Below are 24449 nucleotides of genomic sequence, written 5' to 3'. Positions count from 1 at the left end.
TGATGGAAGCGTTCTAGGAGACGCAGGTGGTGGCGGCAGATGACCCCTGATTTGGAACCATATAAAAGAGTAGACAGACCTTCATGATGCATTATGATGATGCATCATCACATTTTATAAGAAGAAAGGTATTAAATCAGACTGCTCAAATTACCGTGGTATTACTCTGCTCTCCATTGCTGGCAAAATCCTGGCAAGAATACTCTTGAACAGACTAATACCCGCTATAGCAGAAGGAATTCTATCTGAAAGTCAGTGTGGTTTCAGAGCCAACAGGAGCACCACAGACATGGTATTTGTTCTCAGACAATTGCAAGAGAAGTGTAGGGAACAGAACAGAGGTCTCTATGTAACCTTTGTCGACCTCACCAAGGCTTTCGATACTGTGAGCAGAAAAGGTCTTTGGCAGATTTTAGAAAGTTAATGAGGACTCATTAAAATCCTAATCACTTCCTATGGTCATCCTGAAACGATTCAAGGCTCTGTTCATAGTTAAACTCATACTTAAACATGGCTTTATCTGACTTTTAAAAGTAAGAAGTTCTGTGTAACTCAGTCAATCAAATATACCTTAGAAATAACAATTAAAGATTTTGAAGTTGCTTGGATATGACTTGGGCAAAGAATTCTGTGAAATTCAGAAAAGGACTTAGGGATATTCATGCTATAGCATTTTGAGAGTATTGTTTAACTTCATATTTCATGACGTTTTGTCAGATTTTAAATATGAGGGACTTAGGGAAAGATCTGATGCGGATGGTAGAAGGACACATACTGTAGTCCTCTCACGCTGTGTGAAATGTCCGGTGCTGCCCGCTGTTGAATGCAGAAATAGGCAAAGTTCTGATCTAGCAGTCTGGTTACAGGAGCTGAAATTTTCAGTGTTTAGGCTTGCTAAAATAATAAATCTTTAAAACAAATTTACTTCATGTACAGTATGTAGAATGAAAGACTGTATATTCACCAATTATATTAGTTGCTACGAGTAACTCGTTCTGCACCTCATCCTCACAGATATTAAAACCTGTGAAATGGAACATACATCTTCCTTTAAACTTCACAGGAAATATAAAACATTTTTTTATATGAAGAAAAGAGGAAAAAATTAGTTAAATGGAGGAGAGGGCCTTAGCAGGAAATTTAGACAGATTGTGTTCTCCATCAGATGTCTTCTTAAATATGTGGCATATGTGTTGGCATATATGGCACAGATGAGTAGTAGAAATTTCTCCTTCCTGAGAAATTAGGAATATTCATCTACAAATAGGAAGAACTAATAGCAAACATAAATTATAATACTTTGGGTTCCCTTTTATTTCAACTAACTTACAGACCCTTCTATTCCATTGGAATTAAAACCCTAGTATTATAGTAATAAAGTACCTTTTTTTTCTCCCAGTATGTTGCAGCAAAAAGAAAAGAAACATCTACAAGTGTAGCTGTTGCTTTTTTTCCCTCAACACTGTTACTGTTTCATGTACTGGTAAGTTTTTCTGGTAACAGTCTTACCATAGACTTAATTACTTTCAGCTTCTGCAATTCAGCAGTCCATTTTGGGGAAAAAAGTACATCTTGCTATCAGTAGGCTTGATTTGTGCATAAGATCTTTAGCAACTACTTTAATTAATCCTGTACCATTACTTTAGACACTTGACTTTTAACTTGAATGCTTCAAAATGAAATGTGCAAGAATTCCAAAGTGAAGTACAGCTACTGCTATTCCTTTTTGGCTCAAGAGCTGATGGAGAAGCCTTCAGCTGTTGTCCTACAGCAGTTTGAAAGCAAAGTGAACTAAAAACACAATCTGCTAAAAGTAGCTGGTGAGCGCGGGAGAACAGGTCAAGCAGAGCTGAGCTTTTATTAATTGTTGCTTGGTCAGCACAGTTTGCAGTCTCTGTAACCTCATCAGGTGCATCATTCTCGCTTTAGTATGCAAGAGTGAACAGCAAAGGCGAGTGAGGTTTCTCAGTCACAGCTGTCCTCTGCAGAATGGTGTGCTTCTCTGGCAAGAGGCTTCTTACCACAGGAACTGTGTACTTAACCCGTGGCATCTATGAAAGAGTCTGGAAGATTCAGGCAGCACTGAATGGTTCATTTTATATCACAAGTGGAAAGAGCAATGTAAAAGTAAACAGGCAATCCAGGTTTTGCAGTTTGTCCTGTAGCGGTTACTCTCAGGTGTTTGATGTGATCACGTTAGCTGCAACTTCAGTGAGTTTCAGACTCCTTAACTGTTTTGTTCTAACACCTGCTCAGTGAGAAGGTAAATTGTCATTGCATTGGACAAGTCATTCAATTTTTCCAAACATGTAAACTCAGTTTGGTATTGACTTGTCCAAGATGACTTCAAAGGGAAGTTTGCTGCCAGAGACTGCCGATACCAAAATGCACAAACAACACTTCTATAAAACCATGAGGGTTGTTTCATCACCTTAGATGACTTCAATGAGCTTTTGCAGGCAAGGATGTTATTGACCAGGAAAGTATATCTTATAACATTTTTCTTTCTGAGTAAAGAAATGTCTATACAAGTGTCGTTAAATTTATCTAGTTCCAAAATTATAAGGAAAAATGTCTCCGTTATATGTCTGTGAAAAACTCTACTGTTTAGTTATACAGGGAGGAAGACTAACCAGCAAAATCAGTTTCTGTTTTTCTCTTCAAGCAGGTAACAGTTCCATGTTCGCTTCATAAATGAAGCAGCTTTAAGCACATTCGTATTCCTTCTGGAGTGACAGACTGAGTCTGCATCTGTTGTTGCTGCCCATGACTTCGTAGACATGATATAGAAATGAGGACAATTTGTGTTTGTTACTGTGAAACCAAGAGTGAATTGAACAATTACAAGAAGAGTGTGCACTTAGCAGGACTGTCTCTTATATGAATATCTACCTTGTGTGACATTTGAGGATTTCTAATTGCATTAATACTTTCATCTGACTCTGGCAAACAAAGTATGTCCTGAACAAAAAGGATTTTTCAAATGCCTCCAACTATGTATAATCATTGCAAGTCATTCCATCCTTAATTTAAATTTTGTGTCCTCTACCTTACATTGATGTCTTCAGATGGAGATCTCTGAACTGACAGAAAATGCAGAAATGGATACAGATAACATACTGTTCAATATTGTATATAAAACTTGAAAGTAAGTTCATGCCATGAACTAGAGTTCTAGACTTTTACTTATAAGGAGCTGTGTTTATGCCTGGCAAAGGCCGTGTGTACAGCAACATGTGGTCTCTGTCGGGTGCCAGGTGGCTGGTTGCCCACCCTAGAAAGCCTCAAGAATTTATCAGTGTTGGTGGTCTCTGTTCAGGAGAAGCAAATACTGGATGAAGACAAAGTAAACAGGAGGTGAATTTACCTCATAGAGCTTCGAAGCATTCAGAGTAACTGCTGGGGATGTGAACACTGGTGAAATTTCCAGCCATGCTAAGGGAAAGTAAAGAGTCTGAATTGCGTTCAAACATCAGAATAAAGACAAATCTGTGAAATGTGTTTTAAATTCTGATAATGTACGCCATTGATACTTTGTCTTTAAATGTCTAGCGTAGGAAATCTGAAAGATACTGAGAGTGTATTTAGCTTTTACTTACATCAGCTATAATTAATGTTTGCATTGTGTTTTAAGTGATAAGTAAGCTTTAATATCCTGGCATTCTCCACTCTTGAAGGTTAATTCTTTTGAAACAAAAGAGAAAGGCTTTGTTTCCCACTTGTCTTCTGCATCTGTTGCTGTTATAGCATCAATGGAATATGTACAGGACTGATGTACAGACATGTATTTTCAAGTAAATCCTAAAAATATCATGGTAAAAGTTACAAGTGTAGTTGTGCATCTTTTCATCTTGGCTCTTTCTGGATAATGATTGTGATTATTTATCGGTATTAAGGGGGTTTACTCCCAAAAGGTAAAGGGTAAAAGCTCACTTCAGATGACAAACTGTCATCTGTCATCAAATTGACCAGGTCAGCAAGAGTATTAGTTTAAGCCACTTCAGAACTTAAAAAAAAAAAAAAAATCCCTTTTAATATTTTGCATAAAGTTGGAGTTCTCTTTAAAATGTATAGTTACTAAAGTTTTTAAGAGTTCTGTGGAATTTTTTTCTTCTGCTGAATTTTCTGAGAACCACGCATAAAAAGAATATGTCATACATATAATACATACATATGTGTGCGTGTGTGTGTGTGCATGTGTGAGTGTGTGTGTATTATTGGTAAAACTGTCTTACATACTTATTAATAAAACCTCAGAACCTTACCATGTTTAATTACAGAGCTGATGTGTGCATATAGCCACTCTGCATGGAATTTTTACTCTACTGAGGTCATTGTTAAAACTTCTCATGAATTCACTGATGCAAGGATTTGATCATGTGGAATTTTTATTTATACTTGGGCCCTTTTTGCACTTCCTGGATGTCAGAAAAGGGTCCTCAAGTCCTACTCAGCTGGTATAAATTAACATAATTCCATTAAGTATAACAGAACTTTGCATCATCTGAGGAACTTCTCTTAGACAAGATCAAAAGAAGCTTAGTGTGAGAAGCTTCATGTTTATTCAGAAAGATGCTCCTGTAGAACTCAGCCAATTAATGATCAAGATCGTTCATCACGTCTAAAAAGCAAGTGCATTCCTCAAATAACAGAATTCCCCATCTGCGGTTAAGTTTCTTTTGACATTGTGTCGTTCTTTACTCACAAGGCCCTCAGACTCTGAGTTTCAAACCTATTTAAGTTACCCTAAAAAAAATGTCAGTATGACCTATTTGATGGAAATTTGCACCTTATTGGTGATGCAGAGAATAACTGTGTTTTGGGTTTGACTGAACGGAAAAGTGTCCAGAAGCAATTATCCTTATGTATTGTAAAAAAAACCTTAAATACTTCATGCAATATGATATTAAGGCAAACTTATGCATTTGAAGTTTAAAAAAAATTTTCTTAGATTCAGTCAAACAGGAATCTTGTATTTATTAATGTTCTTGTTCCTAAATGCATTCTGCCCAGAAAATCAAATACATAATGATGTTGCACATTGGTGTGCCCCAAATTATACTTCGATATTCAGAATGTGCAATATTTTAGGCTTCTTAGTCTGCTATTCAATACTACAGAAAATATCAGCTATGAATTGAAACATGCATTAAACACAGATTCGACAAAATATTCACCTTCCAAGAACGATATCTCAAAAAGGTACCTAAATCACTTTCAAATAATGTCAGATGCTTTAATCTTTCTGTGGAGCAAAGGAAATTTAAGGCTATATGAGAATAGAAAGAAAATTTATGTACAAACTTTCCACCTTCACATCACAAACTTTGTTCTTTGAATATGCACCAAAGTCGTATGACACATGGAGTAGCAGAGCTGTTGTTCGGCCTCATTGTTTTCTCGTTCTCTGCAACCCCTTTTGAGAGACCTGAACATAACATCAGGTGTTCTCAGTCCTCTTGCAAAGCAGAAGGACACTTCTAGACATTCTATAGATACAGTAGATAGCATGGTATTGGAAATGGGATTGTGAATTTATTGGAAACTTTCTGTGTCCACTGAGAAGATCTTTACTTTGGACATAGTGAAATTTTGAAAGACAACTGACTTGTGAGACATCTTTGAAATAAATGGAAATAGAAAAATTACTGTTCAGTGGAAGTCGGGGATGCAGAAATAGACTTTTAGTTCCCTCTGTATTCCATTGTAAGCTGTTTAACTTCTGGACAGTGATCAGTTTTTCAGTTTTCTTTTTGGGTAGGCAGAGCCTATGCATTAACACAGTTGGAAAATTAACACTCTTCCTCTTAAAATGAAATTGGGGGAAAATGGGTGTTGTGGTTTTTTTATACAAAAGTCAGCCAAATTTGGCTTTTGGATATCTGTGGTTCGGTGAGAAACTTTACATTTTTAAGTTTCCTTTGAAATAGTTCACTTTTGCATGCAGTTATTAAGGGCCTTGTGAGAAAAGAAAAACGGATAGTGATATGCTGAGTAACTCTGTTTAGGTTTGTGTTTACTTGAATGAATTAATGGTACCTATTTCATCACAAGGTCATTTTATAAGCTTTCTTATAAAATGTGCTTGACTATAAATGTGCTTGACTATGGAGTATGTGTACAACCTGCACATTTTTTTGGGTTCTCATCTTCACCAGCTCTGTTTTCTCTGTTGCTCTCTCTTGTAATATGCTGAAACTGTTCAGTACACACAATACAACTACTAAATTGAAAATCTAACTGCATATATAAAATACTGATATTTTGGGTTAGATTTACATTTAAAAATTATCCAACATTCTTCAATTCAGGAATCTGATTCAACTGCCTTAAATGCAGATCTACAGTAATGGTGACATGTTGCTATTATGTTATCAAATTGATGGAACATGGAAATTTCAGACTCTTTAATGACAGAGACACAGACATTTGCTGGTTGCATCATGGGCAAATTCATTTATTTAAATGTAACTGTCAGCACAGTTTTGCATAGTTACATTCTGACTGAAGGTAATCAACAAAGTTTATAAAATGTGATGTGTGTACATATGTGTCTTCTTGAAGATAGATGTTTTCCCACATCCTTTTTTATATCAGTTCAAATTTGGAATTTACATTATATACATATACTTTATTGTTCTAAATAAAGATATTATGCACTGCCAAATAATTACTATATTGCTTTGTGTCAGTCCCATTTAAGACCTTTCTTTAAATCCTGTATCGCCTGGAAGAGTTCTGTCAGAACCTATGCTACTAGATGCAGACTCCTTCATAATGCATTTCATGAATGTTGCCGGTACACTTCTTGCGCAGTAAGTAGCATTCACCAGGGTTTTTCAGTAGAAGCCAGAGCTTATCCTGTGAGAATGCCATCCTTTTTTTCAGGTTTCAGCAGTTTATTGTGGCTTTTCTGTAAGAAGTCCAGGATAGGATGAGTTTGGGAGGAAAAAACTAAGCTGCTCAGGGAGCTTTGGCACATCATTCCTGAGAGAGAATGAAAGGATGCTGGCCTAAGAGGAAGAGATAAGCCTGCTGAGACTTTCAGCCTTCCTTGGAGAGCATTAAGGAGCCTTGGAAGAAAGAGAGGTGAAGCTGCAGTAGTCAGATACAGATGGAAATAAGATTGAGGTAAAGACAGGACTGGTGAGGAAGGGTAGAGAGCAGGATTAGTGGACTGGGACACAGGGCAGCAGGATTTGGGGATGGCAGAATTTAGGGTATGGACAAGAATGAGAGCTGTGGCTGTTGGTCTGGACACAGCCAGAAATGCAGAGCAGATGGACTTGAAGGAGGCCATGGAGCAGTGGAGTAGCACTGATGCTGTAGCAGGAGTTGTGCCCTGAGGAACAGCACTGGTGGCTCAGGTGGGTCAACAGTATGATGGACGCTCAGTTCAGCTAGGGCTACATGAGTACCACGTAGCTGCAGAGTTGGCAATGAGTATACTTCATGTGGAAGCTGCAAACTTCATGCAACAAAAAGGAGGTAGATTTGACTTGGTATTTCAAGATGGCAAAAGTGACAGCTAGGTACCTGGAAATGAGATGTAAGAATTCTTAGCCAACAAAACAACTCTCACTGAAGTCAGGAGCTGGTAAATGATAATGTGCTTCGATGTCCAGATTGACTGTGGTGTGGAGATTTTGGTGAGGGGTGACCCTCAGAGGAGGGAACAGTGGTGTTTAATATCAATGCCACAAACATTCACAGTGGGATCAAGTGCTCTCTCAGCAAGTTTGCAGACAACACCAATCTGAGTGGTGTCAAATACATCCTGGGCTGCATAAAAAGGGACCATGGCCAGCAGGTTGAGAGAGATGACTCTGCTCCACTCTAAGACCCTACCTGATATACTACATCCAGCTCTGGGGTCCTCAGCTGGATGGACCTGTTAGAAAGGGTCCAGAGGAGGGACACAAAAATGGTTAGAGGGATGAAATATGTTCCTATAAAGAAAGGCTGAGAGAGTTGGGGCTGTTTAGCTTGGAGAAGAGAAGGCTCTGAGGAGACCTTATTACAGCCTTCTAGTACTTAGAGTTGGTTTATAAGAAAGATGGGGACAGACTTTTTAGTAGGGCCTGTTGCAAAAGGACAAAGGTTAATGGTTTTGAACCTAAAGAGGGCAAATTCCTTCAAATTCCTTCAAATTCCAAATAAGGAAGAAATTTTTTACAGTGAGGAAGGTGAAACACTGGAAGAAGTTGTCCAGAGAGATGTTAGATGCCTTGGAAATATTCAAGGTTAGGTTGGATGTAGCTCTGAGCAACCTCATCTAGTTGAAGATGTCCCTGCTCATTGCAGGGAGGATGAACTAGATGGTATTTAAAGGCCTTTTCCAACCCAAACTAATCTATGACTCTATGAATTGTAACATGTGTAGATGGAGTAAAGAGCGAGAGGGAAAATCTGGGAAAACATGTAAATCTTCAGCCAAAAGAAACACCACCATAATATTTTGATGCCTTACATAATGCTGACTAACTACATACCACCACCACCACTGCCTAATTTGAACCCTGAAGACTTAAATATGCTAAAGGATTGAGAGAAATATTTACCTTCAGTTTTCCAATTTTAGTTTCTCCAAAACAATGAATATAAACGTCTCATTTAGTGGACAAAAACAAAGGCTATCTTTGTCTGAGGCATGGACAGCATTAATAATTGTGCTGGATAAGAAGACAGACTGGGAAAGATATGTTGCCTGGAAAAGCATAAATGGGATCTAAAGGGACCTGTTACTTGATAATTTACCCACCAGACTGACAGTTTTTCTCCAGTCTATTGTTGTGTGTTTATGAATTCTTATGCACCTCAGTTTATTGTTAAATGTTATGAATTCTGTCCTACCTCCATATTGTCTCCCTTTCTCCCTCAGATTTTCCCTCCAAAAGTTGTTTGTCACCCTGTCTCCCCAGTTTTCCCGCTCCTCTGCTGCTCATTGGTCACAACCTGCCACCATGCAGAGAGAGCTACTATTGGCCCAATCCCTCGGATACCCGGGAGTTCCGCCCACCTTTCCCCTATCCCCCTATCACGTTTTTCCCTGAGTTGTCAATCTCTTGCGCCTCCCCAGGTTAGAATCCACCCCTCAAACCTACGTTATTTAAACCCTTGTTTCCCCCAAATAAACGGCATTGCTGCACGAGACCTCAACTGTGTTAGAACCCTTATTGCAGTGCCCGGTCCCATTTCCCTTCCCCCCGTGGACCGCGGCAAATAATGGTGTTTTCCTACTTCTGTCATGCAGAAAAACAACATTTATTATAATAAACAACTTTTTCTTGATAGCAATACATTTTAACAGCTTAACGCTTCCATGAAATGACTGTATTTTAGATGAGCTGGATATATGCCCACTCCACATACACTCCATGTGTAATTTTATTCCATGTTAACAAATGTGTGTTACTAAACATATTTTTTGCCCAAAGTTTCTGAATGGTCATAAATAAGATGTTTTTAGTCTTAACAAAATGGGTTGTTTCGGTATTTCACATTATATTAACAGCTTATAGAATCACTTGCTTAGTACTCTTCACATAGCTGTTGATGATAATTTTTTTTCCAAAGTTCAAACATTTCTAAAATGGATTAAGTTTCCCGATATCTACAAAGAAGCATGTGCTAACACAATCAAGTCTTGTATTATTATTATATACTTAAACGGAATTACTATGTGCTGGTGTGTAATAGAAAATAAGGTTAAATTAAAGCAAACTGACAGAACTGCAAAGAGGGAGGGAATGGAAGTTTAGCCTCTTTTTTCTCTGCCATATCCCAAGGTAAGTTATTGCAACATGTATCAGGAAAAATCCCAATGTGATTATAGTTCCTCTGACTTCTGGCCTTTTCTGCAAGACCTCATGATAAGCAAGCAGGAACTGAAAATACAGATGAGGCATTTTGCAGACAGACATGAGCCTTGGGCTTCTGGCCAGTCACAAAATGTAGGGACAATTTTCATTCTTTTTTGGCAAGATATTTCTTGAGCTCATGAAAAAATGTTCGACTGAGATCACAAAAGCTTCTTTGTTTGTCACCAGTTCTGCTCTGCAGGATAATAGCATGATAGTAAAATTGGCCCAATTAGAGTAAAGAAGCTGCAGAGCAGAATGTATAGCTTTTGTCAGTTTAAGTGACTACCACAAGTGACAAAATGTCATCTTCGAAATTTCACCTTGTCATCTCCTACATTGTGAATGATGCTTATTAGGACTCCCCAGGTTATTTAATCTGTCATGTTCTTAAAGTTAAATATTTTAGACCTTCCTTTTTCTCAGCAGTGCTGTCATCATTAACAAAACAGAGAACAGACTTCACCTTTAGAAGTGACAAAATGAGGATGTGTCTCAAAACCAATTAATAGCATCACTGAAGGCAGAGACATAGCATCTAAATCTTTTGTATCTCATCCCCGAGAATAAAGCAGGGAGTTCTTTGTGGCAATTATTCCTCCTTTACCAGAAGTTGGGAAGAAAGTAACCCACTGACATGGTGGTACCACTCAGCAGTTTGTTGTTAAGTCTTGTTTCATATTGTTCCAGAGGAATCCAACTGCCTCAGTCCGTGAGCACCATGTTTTCTTGATTTTATTTTAAATGCTCTGACCTTTGGATCAAAAAAAGAGTTGTGCGAATGAAGAATGCTGTTACATGCTACAATTCGGTGCTCACTACATTTCAGATAGAATCGCTGATACACAGCAAAGTTTTAAACAGGCATACTAATGCACGTGTAATGTAGTGTGGGATGGCAGGTGCTGATGGGGGTGGAGCAGGAGACAGTGGTTGAATTTAGCAAATTTTACAGGTAACTGCTGTGAACTTCAATCATATACCCTGAAGGAATGGCTGCACGTTACAGAATCTCTTCACAAATCCAACCCTTGGCAAGAGTGAGCCTCAAGATTGCCAAGTCCCATGTGCTGATCAAAAGGCTTGTTGGGCTACCCACACTGCACTGTATTCCCCAGCCACTGGCTGCTCAGTACCGTTGCTCTTCCTGCTCAGTGGCTGCAACTACCAGAACCACATGCACCTACCATGTCCCTGGGGGTTCCTGAGATGAATCCATCTATATTTCCATATAGGCCACCAACGTTATTTCACTGAGAGCCAAAAATCTGGCTCCACGTTGCATGACTCAAACAGGTCTTCTGCATTTCAACCTGGACCAAAACTGGAAACTCAGCAAAGCCCCAGGTTTTTTCTCCTGCATACATGCACCTTTATGTTCTGTCATTATCCAGTCCCTCCTTCAGCCCCCACCCAGACTCCCTGTACTCTCCTCTTGAGTCATACTCTGCAATTAAAGCCTCATGTATCCCACTTGCACTTAGCAGCCCTACCATTAGCAGTTTTATGTAGACAGTAAACATTTGAGTTGGCATTTAGGAAGAAAACACTTCAAATTGTTTAGCAAAAGATTAGACTTCTGGGGTCAGCTATAACTGGAATACTGCTAGTCTCACTGTAAACTGCACTGCACAGCAGTATGCATGCTGGCTGCAAGCAGAGAAATTCCCACAGAGTTTTTCCTCAGAGGAACAAACAAAGTTTATGCTGCATAAATATGTTAACCCTATTTTCCCCTAAAAATATTTGCCTGTCGAATTTAAGACAGTAAGAGCTGGTCAAATTAATCAGATACGTCTTTGTGTGGTCCTCGCTCACAGGGTTCCTGTCAATAAAACCTCCTGAACTGACTGAAGTCTAACCTTTCCCTCTGATGACCCTCTTGTTGATCTTGCTCAGGCTGATTATAACTTGAGCTCTTTTTGCTGTGTTTCATCTTGCTGCATCACCACCTCCTGTGGTCCTTGCCTATCCAACCATGAGTTGACTCAATCCCCATGCTCTTCCCACCTCTGACTCTGTGTCCATTACAAAACCTTGCCATATTGACCAAGGCTGGGGAGCAGCATGTGTTTTCAGAGTCAAGACATACAACACACCCATCCAAACACCTCCTTCACCTTCTTATAGTAATCTGAACCAGGCTTGCATGTTCTGATGGGTCAGACATCAAGGCATATGTCTTTGGATAAAAAGAATGTCCACTGCCTCTTCACCCCACAAGAACAGTGCTGCTCCAACGCTGTTCCACAGACTGTGGGAAGCCAGGCAGTGCCAGCCTTTAGCTTCCATCTGTCCTGGTTCCAGGAGTACTGCGTTACACTTTGCACAACAACACAGATTCAACGGGAGGGAGAAGCATGGTCTTGCATCCAGCCTGGTGAGCAGGGGATTGAGAAGCCCTTTATTTAATTTTCCCTCCTTCACAGGCAAACACTTTAAGGATCAAGCTATTGAGTAATAGGAGGAACATATACCGTTTTCCTTGTGTGCACTGATGGGGTGACAGGATTCCCAATACTAAAAATAAAAGCAGCAAAATAAAAGCACCATTTCTAAAGAAAATGTAAAGGTAAGCAATAATGCAAGTTAATATGACTGCATGCAGTCCGAGATTGTTGTCAAATTCCCTGATGGTTTTGTAAATATCATGTCTACATATCATCCCAGTGGCTTAAAAATAAACTGGAAATCTTGACTTTTTTATATTTTTAAGATTAGAAAAATGTAATAGCTCTTAGAAAGGGTACATCAGCAAAAAGGATAAATAGCCTTCACAAAAATAGTAATGTTTTAAATTCTACTAAATCTGCCTGACTGTATATAGTGACAGTAAGCAACCCAAAATCAAGAAAACAACGCCCAATAAACAAGTTCATGTACAGCAGCTCTGCACTCAAGAGATCAGGTTTTAGAAGTTTGTAGGTAATTTATTTTTTTAGAAAAAAATTATTTCCAAGTTCTGAAATTCTATGACTTCTTTGGAGGGCAGAATAAGCATAAAAAAAAAGGAGATCGTAGCAAATTATTAATTCAAATTAAACAGATAATTATATGTAACTCTCATGCATAAACCATGGAATTTCACACAGGGATTCCTGAATTTAATCTGCCAATTTAAAATGGACATTTTACGTTGCAAATAACCGTTTAATCTGAATTGAAAGAGATATGAAAGCAAAGTTACTATGCGGAAAACTATTAAGTATCATTATGTAAAAAAAAAGTTTAATTTCCACTTCAAACTTTTCTCTGTGATTCTATAAAGTGGTAACAGTGCTCTGGCAAGGGCAAAGTTCAACTGCGGGACACAGAGGGAAGCATCATATGATTTTGGCAATTAAATAAAGTATCTGAAATATCAGAACATGCCATCTACTTGATAAGATGTTACTTTTCATGGAAATGTAAAAACATGTTTCAGGAGTAAGCAGCAAAAGAAGAAAATATAAGTGTGTATTTCTTTGAAAAGTGTAGGATATCCTTTCTTTTCATAACCATTTTTATGACCTGGAATACTTCTCTGCTCTATCAGCAAGGTAAGCAACTTGCTTTCAAAGCCGCCAAAAACATTTTTGAACTGAACTCCATTCACAGGATTTTTCGTGAATTGTTCCCAGTCTCATTACAAGATTCTTTCCGTTTCAACATGTTTTGGATCTTAGCGCTTCTGGAAATCAACCAAATCTACAGCTCTAGCAAAAGCTTATCTGCACAGAAGTCTCTAGATGTAGTGTGTGTTACAGTTTCCCACCATTTACCACAGCTTCTCTGCCTGAGGTTAATGCTTTCAGAGCAAAGCTGGCAGAACAGCTCAGGTAAGACTTCCTCACCTGTTTCAGTACCAAATCAACTGGGCAAACTTGAAACAATTTAAAAACTTCTGTTATTTAATAAATGAATATGAAATAGGTGATAGAGGACTACAAGGGTTGAGGACCTCTCTTATCACACATTCTGCCAGTTCTGGAGGAAGAGGCAACGTTCGGCAAAGAAAACTGCTAATGGACACCTGAAAATGTGAAAAAAATCACGTCACAGCCAATGGCAATCATTTGTCTGCAGTCTGCTACTAAAAATTAACACATAATCATGCTGACAGAGTGGGCTGGCAAATGACCCATCCTGAGAACAAATCGAGCATAGCAACACAAAAGCTGATACTTGGTCATACTATAAGATCTTCAGAAACATCAAAGGACAAGCTTTGGTTTTGAAGTTATTCTCTAGAAACTAGATTTACAACAATCAAGAAGATTAAACCCTCCCTTCTTTCCTGGTTTCCCATTATATGAGGCACACTTTTCTCATTCCAGACAGTTTCGCAATGACAGCCAGGACCTCAGAGCACCAGTGGGGCAAAAATAACCAAATCCACTGGCTGTTGCAGCTGGAAAAAGATATGGAAGGGAAATGGTTTTTAAGAGCTTTTGCTAAAACATTACATTTAAAAAAAACCTTGTGTGTTACCCAGTTTGTTTGCTGCAAGCACTGATATGCATCATTTGCTTTCTGCTGTAACCTTGAGGACAAAGACTCCGTTTTTGCCCTAGAAAATAACACCAGTTACGTTTTATCCATCTATTGGGAATATTTACTTTACCATGTACAAAATCGACTAATGTCTACAAAAATTTTCCATTTAGAATTCAGCCAAGCATAGTATATGCATTGCTTATTCTGAGGAGTATTGCACTTTTTTCTTTTTTTTCTTCTTCACAATCTTTTGCTCTAAAGCCTAATTCACGTCTTTTTGTTTCTCTCTTCAACTCTTTTTTTAACTTTTCTACTTACCTCTAGGAATAAAAAACTAGAACATTTCATCAAACATAAGCATTAAAAAATATTAAAGCATTTTCATTTAAAAACCTTCACTAATTTTTTGAAGGACATAGTATTTAATCCTATGTGAATCTAGCTCAGGATTGGCATGATAAGGTGGTCTAGATAAACCTTATTATATTAGTAGGTAGCATAGCAAAGATACAAAATATTACGAAGCCTCACAGTAATAAAAGGCATATTTCAGGTTTTGAGACATTACCTGTTTTCTTTCCACTACTTATAACTATCTGTAAGCTCTCCTCTCCCATGTATGTAGAAATACAAAATTAAATGTTTTATCAAAAGTTCCTACTATGTTGTAAAGCTTTAAAATTGATCAGTTTCTTATTTGGTGTTTTAGGAAAATGGGCTGGAAGAATAATCCATCCTCTTTCCAGTACAGAGTCACTGTTATCTTTGTCACTTCTGAAGTAAGTGGTTTTAACCTGCTGGTACTAAAGAGTAAGTTCCTTAAAATTAACATCTCACTCCATGAGGATCAATGTGGCCAAGTCAGATATGGCAATGCACTTTCTGAGCCCTTTCTAATTACCAATGGAGTGAAACAAGGCTGCGTTCTTGCACCAGCTCTATTCACAATCTTTTTCAGCATGATGCTCCAAAGGGCCACTGCAGACCTCGATGATCAGGACGGTATCTACATTCGATATCATACTGATGGAAGCCTTTTCAACCTAAGGCGACTGAAGGCCCACACTAAGATCTTAAACCATCTTGTCCAGGAGCTGCTCTATGCTGATGATGCCGCCCTTGTGGCCCACACAGAAGCAGCTCTGCAGCGTTTAACATCCTGCTTTGCAGATGCTGCTGAGCTCTTTGGGCTGGAAGTCAGCTTAAAGAAGACTGAAGTTCTCTATCAACCTGCACCTCAGGAAGTCTTCCATCATCCCCATATCACCATCGGCCAATCAGAGCTCAAATCAGTCCAGCAGCTTAATTACCTAGGTAGCTTCCTCTCCTCGGATGGTAAGATTGACAGGGAGATAGATAACAGGTTAGCGAAGGCATATAGTGTTTTCGGTAAACTCCATAAAAGAGTATGGCATAACAAACACTTGAAGAAAAGTACCAAGATCAGTGTTTACAGACCCATAGTGCTGTCTACTCTTTTATATGGTTCCAAATCATGGGTCATCTATCGCCACCACCTGCATCTCTTAGAACACTTCCATCAACACTGCCTCCGTACAATCCTTAACATCCACTGGTCAGATTATGTGACCAATACATCTGTTCTAGAACAAGCAGCAGTCACAAGTATTGAGGCCATGTTACTGAGAACACAGCTGCGCTGGGCAGGGCACATCTCAAGGATGAAGCACCACCGCCTCCCTAAGATCCTGCTTTATGGTGAACTTGCCACTGACTGCCGCATGAGAGGAGACCCAAAGAGAAGATACAAGGACTCCCTGAAACAACATCTCAGCCTCGGGCATATTGATCAACATAACTGGTCCACTCTGGCCTCCAATCGGGAGGTCTGGAGACACACCATCTATAACGCTGCTGATGCTTTTGAGAAAGCACGCAGTATCACTCTCGAGGAGAAAAGACAACACAGAAAGAACCGTGTCTTGCAGAATATACCACCTAAGGAGTCTTTCTGCTGTGCCTTTTGCAATTGGACATGTCTATCTTGTATTGGCCTTTTTAGCCACCAGAGTGCTTGTAACAAATGTGGATAGAGCCTTTCCCAAATCTTTGTTCGCAAAGCCTAGCCATGATGATGATGATGACTAAAGAGTCCATAACAGAGAACTCAGAAGCTTTCTATACATTTTTTCTATACATTGTGTCTTTTCAGCCTTTTCCGGATTAAACAAACCTGATGACCCCAGACCTTCTTCACAGGCCATGCTTCCAGCAAACTCCACTTGCAGCTGTCCTCTGCATCTTATTAAAATATATCCAAAAGGTGTTGTCTATAAATTAGAGGTACATTCTTGAGGTGGTTGCTATTTGAAATAGGACGAAAATATTTATTACTTCTCCAAACTTGATCAGTAGATGCCAAAACACTCAAACAGAATCCTGCAAAGACTTTATTTTTCTCTGTTGCAACACAGATATGAGTTAGCTTCTGCTACTTATGTTTTTTATTTGTCAGAGTGCTTTCTGTGAACTCTATCACCTTTTGAAGAACACAGTACTAGATGTTTTTATTATTTAAAGTTCCATTATCCAGAATAATGGAATTTTTTTTCTTAAAACTAGCAGTGGTCCAGAAAAAAAAAAGTTGGAAACTTTGCAAATGAGAAAATACAAAACTAAATCAACAGTCAACAAGTGAGATCAGCTATATAGTGTTTTAATCAACAAAATTACTCTGTATATTGAGAGGTTTTCTATTTTGAGTGTTTATGATAAAACTAGACATAGCGATTTCAGATTTGTTTTTCGTCTAGGAAGTCACTATGAGCCTGAGCAGCCGTACTGCAGCTTCTCCAAAAGCTGAATAGTTGATTCTGTTGATAGAAGTTTTCTGTTAAGAACCCGTCATACATATTAAACAGAAATGTTAAGAAGTTTTCCACAGACATTCTGAAAAATGGTAATTGTACATCACTTTAAAACATGAGCATTTTTCACATAGTACAGCATTTCCCTAATGAATGAAATTCCAGCTCTGTCTCTGAAGGAAGATAAAAGTTTGCCTACATGAAAAGTATTCCAGAGTAGCTATTTCTGATTAAATACAGGAGTGGGCCTTTTAAAACTGAGCTAATGCTGCCTGCTTCCAAATAAGTAAACTTATTCTGAAAAGGGATTAAGTTTATTTGGTACAAACAGTCTAATTTTCAGTCAAGATGTCCAACATCATATACAAATTAATTGCATAATGTGAATAAAGAGGAAAAGGGTTTTTTTGCTTTAATTTAAACTGTGCTTTGATAGAAATTAATTTTGCATCTAAGTCATAATTCCAACAACATTTCTGGTGCAGCATAAATGCCAGCAATGGAAAAGTGTCAAAACCCTCTAGATCAATGGGTTGTACACAGCAGGGAACAATACATTATCTGGGAACCAATTATTCACCCAAGTTTTTAATAGATTTAATTATTACTGGAATTTTTCAAAATATTAGTATATATTATTTAACTGCCTTCAATAAATGCACATTATTTAAGTTATATAGTAATTTTATCTCTAAATATGTTTTCAATTTAACAAAAATGCTATGAATTTTTGGGCCTCAGTCATTAAAGCCATCCTAAGTCATCAAGTTTTATATTTTTGGGCAAATTAATCAAAACAATAAAGACCTCTCTGAGTCATATTAGAATAAGATCAATAGGTGCTAATGTTTCAGCAGCAAACTGCAGTGAAAACCCTATGATTTTAGACATGGGGTTTACTCTCAAGTTCTTTCTTGGTTAGATGAAGAGTCACTCAGTATCAAATGATAGCATCAGTCTAGCACTCTTTGGAGCTCTAAATTATTCAAAGTATGTTAGAACTGCCTGTAAACCCCTGACTTGTATTACCAATGGACATGCATAAAAGGTTTGCTCTTCAGAGAAAATATCTGTATCTCTGCAGCCAAATCTGTGTTACAAGCAAAAAGCACAAAAGAAGCTCCTTTTGAGCAGAATTTAAATCACACTGAAGTATCAATATGTATTTGAATTGTCTCCTTTTTTTCTGGCAAGCCTTAAGTTCAAGGGAAGGATGTAATATTTCAGAATGATTTGTATTTGCTTATTTACCATGAGGCACCTGAAGCTGATTCAAGACATGGGTGACCCACTGAACAGGTCTGCAATTTCTTCTTTCCTGTGACTTCTCCTCAAGAATCTTGATGTTGTCTTTTTTTTTCCCTTAGAACCACCCACTTTTGCCAGAAAAGGTTGGAAACAAACACTCCAAGTGTGAGAGATCTAGTGAAGCACAGACTACCTCATCACAGATCATCACCTTCACTGTGAAGACCTATCTGTGAAGGTTTCACGTAGGGGAATCCCCAGTGGTCATGTATTTGTTCTTATGCATGGTGAGAACATTATGGGGGGAATATTTCATCCTTCCTGCCACCACACTAAACCCAGCTTTCTCTGAATTCATTTGCAACCTGCTCTATCCATTTCTTTTTCATCTCACCTAGCGAGACGCAGCCATCTAGCTGCTAGCAGTGACGTGAGAACGATACTTTATGTAAATAACTTGAAAGTGGAAGTTGTCATTAGTGCAGATAGTTCTGAGAGCAAGTTAAACAGCATTTTGCAGTAAGAACCATTAATGAGACTTTTGCTTAGGACTGTAGTCTGATTCAGAATATGCCTTTCTGACTTTCTTATTTTTCACTACTTTTCCAGGAATACAACTCCCCAAATGGTAAGGCTTTCTCCTATTACAGCAAAGATTATTTGGGAAGCTGTTTACCTCCTCCTGCCTGAGCAGGACAGACACTCGAGCACAGCAGAACACACTAGAGCATATTTCATCTGAACATGCACAGCCCATGAAACATTCTTGTGCAGATGCCAGCTTCCAATGGCTGGACACAGCAGATTGGTCTCAACTGAAGATGAACAAAGAAAGAGCTAGCTGTTTCATGTAAACCATAGTAGAAAGGCTGTGTGGAGATTGTCTGGTCCAACACCTGTCAACATTTAGCAGCTCTATCACCAATGTGATAGAGGGTATTCTAACATTCCAGAGAAAGTTAGAATACTTTTTGGTGTGGGAAGTGGGATTTCTAAACGTAGCACCTGAGTCAGATGTACAGGATAACTACAAGGAGAAGGCACCTAAATGATGTGAAGAAAAACACAAGGGAGAAAGGAAATTGGAAATGGAATGAGATGTAGCAAAAAATACAGAACAATACTCATACTTCCAGAAGGATACCATACCCACACTGTGTGTTTTTTTTAGGACCTGTTGCTCTCTGCCTCATACTGTGTATCCCTGTCCCCTTTATTAAATGCAGTATAACGAAATACACTCAGTGATTACATTTCTCCAGTTTAATAGGAAAGTTGTTGGAATATGAATCACTACCTAAATACTTTCACTTCACTCTTTTGAAGAATAGCTGTTAGACTGAGACCAAATGTAGAATCTGCTTTACCCTGACGTAAGTTTTCTGGTTTTTTGTTTTTGCGTAAGGACCAAGACATAAAATAATTTTCTGTAATTTCCTAGGAAGACTGAGAAGAGAAAGATCTTTCAGCCTTTTAAAGGAGTGAGTTAACATGGCATTGTGACAAAGTGTTATACTGTTTGTATGACAAGTGAAAGGACTTGTAATGAATCAGAAACCTGAGCCTGGAAACTCTGTATTTTTTCCAGATATTGCCTCCATTTTCCCAAGGAGAAAGCATTCCTTTCTGGCCCATCACAGTGTAGAAAGCACAGAAAAGTTTAACTCTGTATCCTTACAGCAAAAATATGTGTTCTGCCTTACTTCAAAACTACTCATACACTATGCTTTCAAATGTATGAGTTTAATCTCTGTGGAACTCAGTTTCCATTCCTTATTTGTTACTGGACAGTGAAAAAAAACCTGCAAACCACAAACCCACATGACAATTGTAAACAAACACTATGACAGATGATGTGGAAGAGAAAGGAAGAGCTAAGTGAAATTATTTACTGATTTCAAGTAATAAGAAAGACTAACATTACTGGACTGAATGAACTCTAAAGAAAAAAAGATGGAAAAATGTGTAGCATATGAGATGTGAAATTTTCCTAGAATAATCACTGTAAAATTATTTTTTCTATACCAGAAATTCCATATATTTCATACAAAAGTGTGTGTCCTGCCTCTACACTGGAAACTATTGGAGTTTCCAATATTCAAAGAGAGTGTCTGTATAGAAAGATACTCTAGAACAGCCACCATGGAAGACCTCTTACCAAAGTTTATATAATGGTCAATTTTACTATCTTACACAAGATTCAGAGTAGTATTTCTAAGTCTATGTTTATTTAGAACATGTTGTTTTTCAGAAGGGGGCAAACAGCTGCAATATGATATGAGTCTTGAACCAAAAGGAACAACTCATACAGTCAGTGACTTTCCCAGCCACATGTCATCAGGCTCAACAAAAGAACAATTAAGGTCTTTTGAATATTAAAACAACAACTAATTTGGAAGGAAATTCCAGAGTAATTAGATATTAGACATTAACACTCAATGAGGATTTTCATAAGTCTCCATTTAGTTTGGTATTCCATCATGTCTGCAAAACAAGCCCATAATAAATTAAGCTGCAGATGAAAGGGGCTACTGTTCAAGCATTTAATCATGAGCTTTTTCCAAATCTAATCTAGGATCCAGTGTAGGGTTGACAGTATCAACACCAACTGTGGGTTTCTGAGAGGACAAAGGCAGATGGAGTTAAAACATGATGCTAGGAAGAAGGAAAGAAGACAAAGCTTTCTCAGCAGTAAGGTTACTCAGGTGACATATCTGAGTATTTCTGAGCAAGAAAAACACTGGTTTGTTGGTATTTTTATTTCTCTAGTTATGCAAGCAAAACACTGTGATCATAGCGTGAATAAAAATTTTACTAAAACTACAGCTGTTTCATATAACAAACTTTTCATCCTAATTTTAAAAAAAGTAGCAGGGGCCTATTTTGACCTTTAATAATGTAAATATACTTTAAAAACATTAACTTGTTATTAGTTTCAAAGTTTGAGCAAAATTTTCAGGCACAATATTATTTCACAAAAGATTGAATTAACCTATTTTATTTTGTACTGAAGTGAACTAGAAGCACATTTATAGATACAATTTATCTATACATACACAAGAAATTATAACATCTGGGTAAAAAGATGTTTGTCATATCATAACTGCCAAATTTTATTACAAGACCCATTCTTTGAACCTCACTTGGCTACTGAGTATCAAAAACAACCATTGAAGACCATAGGTAGTGTTCTTCATAACTTTTGAAAAGCAGACCCTGATATAAAGCCCAGGTTAGAGGCTTGTAGCTGTGTATCTTAACTCTTTCTATTCACATTTTAATGTGCTTATAAGCATGCCAGTAATTTGTCACTTAAAGTTTGAAACTTCTCAAGCAAGAAGTTGTTTTTTTTAAAAATAAAAAGTGTGTACAGATCAACTATTGCTAGAAGTTACTACAAGCATTGAGGTAGGGTAAACTCTGAAACAGCAGTACATTTATGGGTGAGATAGGTTGTAGACCCGGGAATCTACAAATCGGCAGTCTACTTAGGTAACACCCAGGTATCAAGAGAAAACCAAGACCTTTCTGTAATTCTGCCCTATCTTCTCCCTTCACTAAGCTTACAGGATCAAGAGTACATTTCAGGGCAGCTTAACAGTCAGCAGACTTAAAACAGAGAGAAATATCCATTCAGCTGATGTTCAGGCTCTCATTGATCTCAGTGAAAGCTGGGACAAAATAAAACCTTTGCACAGCAAGCAGATTATAGTGGTGGGTAGAAGAGAGCCAGCACAGCTCTTGGGTGGTAGGGACAGCAGGTAGCATCAGTGTGCCCTAGGCTCCCAGCATTGCTCCTTTCACAAGCAATTCCTAAAGAGTCTCAGAGAGTTTCTGACCAGTTTTCCATGACCATCTTCTGTCCCATCCTTGATGTGGTGTGCCCAGCTCTCACCCCTATTCTCCTACAGCCCCTAAACCCACATCCTGCACGTGTCCATTTCTCTCCTTGTCCTCCTCTCCTTTGTTCATCCCCACCAAACTGTTCAACACAGAATGTCTCTGTTATGTCCTTCCTTCCACTTAACTCTTTCTAGCTCCCAGAAAGCTTTTCCTCCTCTCATGGAGGAGTAGCTAGGTCAGCAAGTGCAAGGGTGTGAGAAGGACCCAGCAAAAGGGCCCTTCCTGGGCAAGACTGGGTGTGAAGAGCTGGGAATGAGGAGGAGGGCTGGATGAGGCAGGAGCTGACTTCCATCTGCTCTGGAAGGCTGTAAGAACAACTCAGCTGCTCGCAGGCATAGAGCTTCAGCCTAGGGGGATGCAGATATAAGGTCTGAGTGTAAGATTTTACAAGACTTATTATAGGCAACAAGAGGTATGTGACATAAACAGATCAGGTAGGAAAAAAATGAAGAAAAAGAATCGTAATAGGCTGGGTGGAATAGGAATGCCAAGAGCCATTAACTAAGACTGTGACACATAGCCTTCCACTTAAAATCAAACCAAACTGATTTACAATGGAATTTAAGTTTAATTAAGATATGGTGTTAATGCAATAATGACTATTGTCTGTAGGAGACTGTTTACATATGGAATTACTCCTTTATTTACAAACTCCAAATATAAACATTAAATCTATATCATCTCATTGGAGAAATACTACAAAATAATTTTAGGAAAACAACCAGAAATGTCACAAAGGCAAAAAGATCTCTACCCCTGCAATAGTATTTATTCTTCAAAAATTTTAGTGTCAAAGACTGATTTCATATTTTTTATTTTTCTGATTCTCATATCTGAGCCTGATAGTATTACTGTCATCTCTCTTTCCTCCCTAGCATTCCTTCCTAGGAAACTTATTTTTTCTCTTGGCAAACTTGTCAAACCTGAGGGACCAAATGCTTCTAATCATGACAGAAGATTCTATGTCTTTTTTCATTCTCTTATTTTTTGGTTCCCTCCTGAAAAAACTTATCAAATCTGCTTCCTTCCATATGGAACATTTCTGAAATACTGTGAGGAACAGCCAACAGTAGCCGCTTCAGATATGTTTAGCTTGTTAACTCTTTTTTTCCCTTGCTCAACGCAAGGATTGAGTACGTCAACACAATAAAAGTATTTTGATTTTTAAGACTGCAATTTTCCAGTTTTCATAATTGGATCCTTTTTAAGTGAACAAAATTGTCATGTGAATCCATAATGTGTTAAACTGATCATTACGGACAGAGAGTAAAATATCTTAGTCAGAAAGGAAGCCCACAAATAACTAAGGAGTTACTACTACACTATTCCCACCCTCCCATTCCCATCCGCCTTCAGAAAAACCTTTAAGAACTTCTCTTGAGTGAAAGAAGCTGTATAAAGTTAGATTAGAGTGAAAACAGACTAAAAATAACTAGATCTCAAACAGAAGTAGTTTTTCTATTTAAGCATTACTTGCTAATAAGCTGAATCAGATAATTTTCATCAGGAGGAGTATAAGGGTTGTGTTGAAGCTCTTTATTTTTGCAGAGTCTTACCTGATTAAAAAAAAATCACCACATCACAGTAATCAAACATGATATCATCTTTCACTAAATGAAGCAGCATTGAAATGTACAGAAGCACCATTTGATATGAACTCAGACTATGAAATTAGTTTCAGTCATTGCTCGAATAATTCTGCGTTTGAAATGCAAAATGTACTTCCTGTTAAAGTATGTTGGCTATTATTTTGAAGATGCCAGATGGAAATAATTCCCTCATAATCTTGTGAAAACTCAGAACTCTCATCAAGTATTCACATACGCATTAAGCTAAACCTAAGAAATTGATATCCATAGAAGTTTTATAAGATTAAATGTCACATCAGCGGTACTGAAAATGAGAGAGAAAGAGAGAGAACATCCTGGCCCAAATCCATTTCATTAATGCCTGGGGAAGGAAGCATTAAATGCAGCTATTCAATTTAGCATACTTGATGTTTTTCACTGAACAAAATTGCCTCTCTCATGCCTTTATTTACTAAAATCTGAACCAAATTCTCCTTTTCTTTCTGTCTGTCTGTATGTCTGTCCGTCCTTCATGTGAGAGCAAGAGATTAACAAAGTTTATAGAA

At 38.0% G+C, this 24449-nt stretch overlaps 1 protein-coding gene and 1 long non-coding RNA gene across 3 annotated transcripts in view; one reads left to right on the top strand and one right to left on the bottom strand.

The window, feature by feature from the left end:
* KITLG (KIT ligand) overlaps positions 1-4246 on the top strand; it is a 56840-nt gene extending 52594 nt beyond the window's left edge. Inside the window, exons 9-10 of one of the 2 annotated variants that reach the window (XM_027680395.1) lie at positions 1400-1483; positions 2669-4246. In XM_027680395.1, coding sequence (XP_027536196.1) covers positions 1400-1439 — 40 coding nt within the window. In that variant the 3' untranslated portion in view covers positions 1440-1483; positions 2669-4246. Of the gene's footprint in view, positions 1-1399; positions 1484-2665 lie in introns of both variants that reach the window. The other variant, XM_027680394.1, reaches the window with a different exon arrangement.
* A 6220-nt stretch (positions 4247-10466) lies between these two features.
* LOC113965757 lies at positions 10467-16582 on the bottom strand. The gene is made up of 3 exons (XR_003533628.1): positions 16531-16582; positions 13694-13872; positions 10467-10614 (listed from the first exon to the last, which is right to left on the bottom strand). It is a non-coding gene; the product is annotated as an uncharacterized LOC113965757 (long non-coding RNA).
* Between the last annotated feature and the right edge of the window lie 7867 nt (positions 16583-24449).

The sequence above is a fragment of the Neopelma chrysocephalum genome, unplaced genomic scaffold (assembly GCF_003984885.1).
Source record: "Neopelma chrysocephalum unplaced genomic scaffold, ASM398488v2 Primary Assembly neopelma1_59, whole genome shotgun sequence".
Lineage (NCBI taxonomy): Eukaryota > Metazoa > Chordata > Aves > Passeriformes > Pipridae > Neopelma > Neopelma chrysocephalum.
This window is presented reverse-complemented; position numbering and strand designations above follow the sequence as displayed.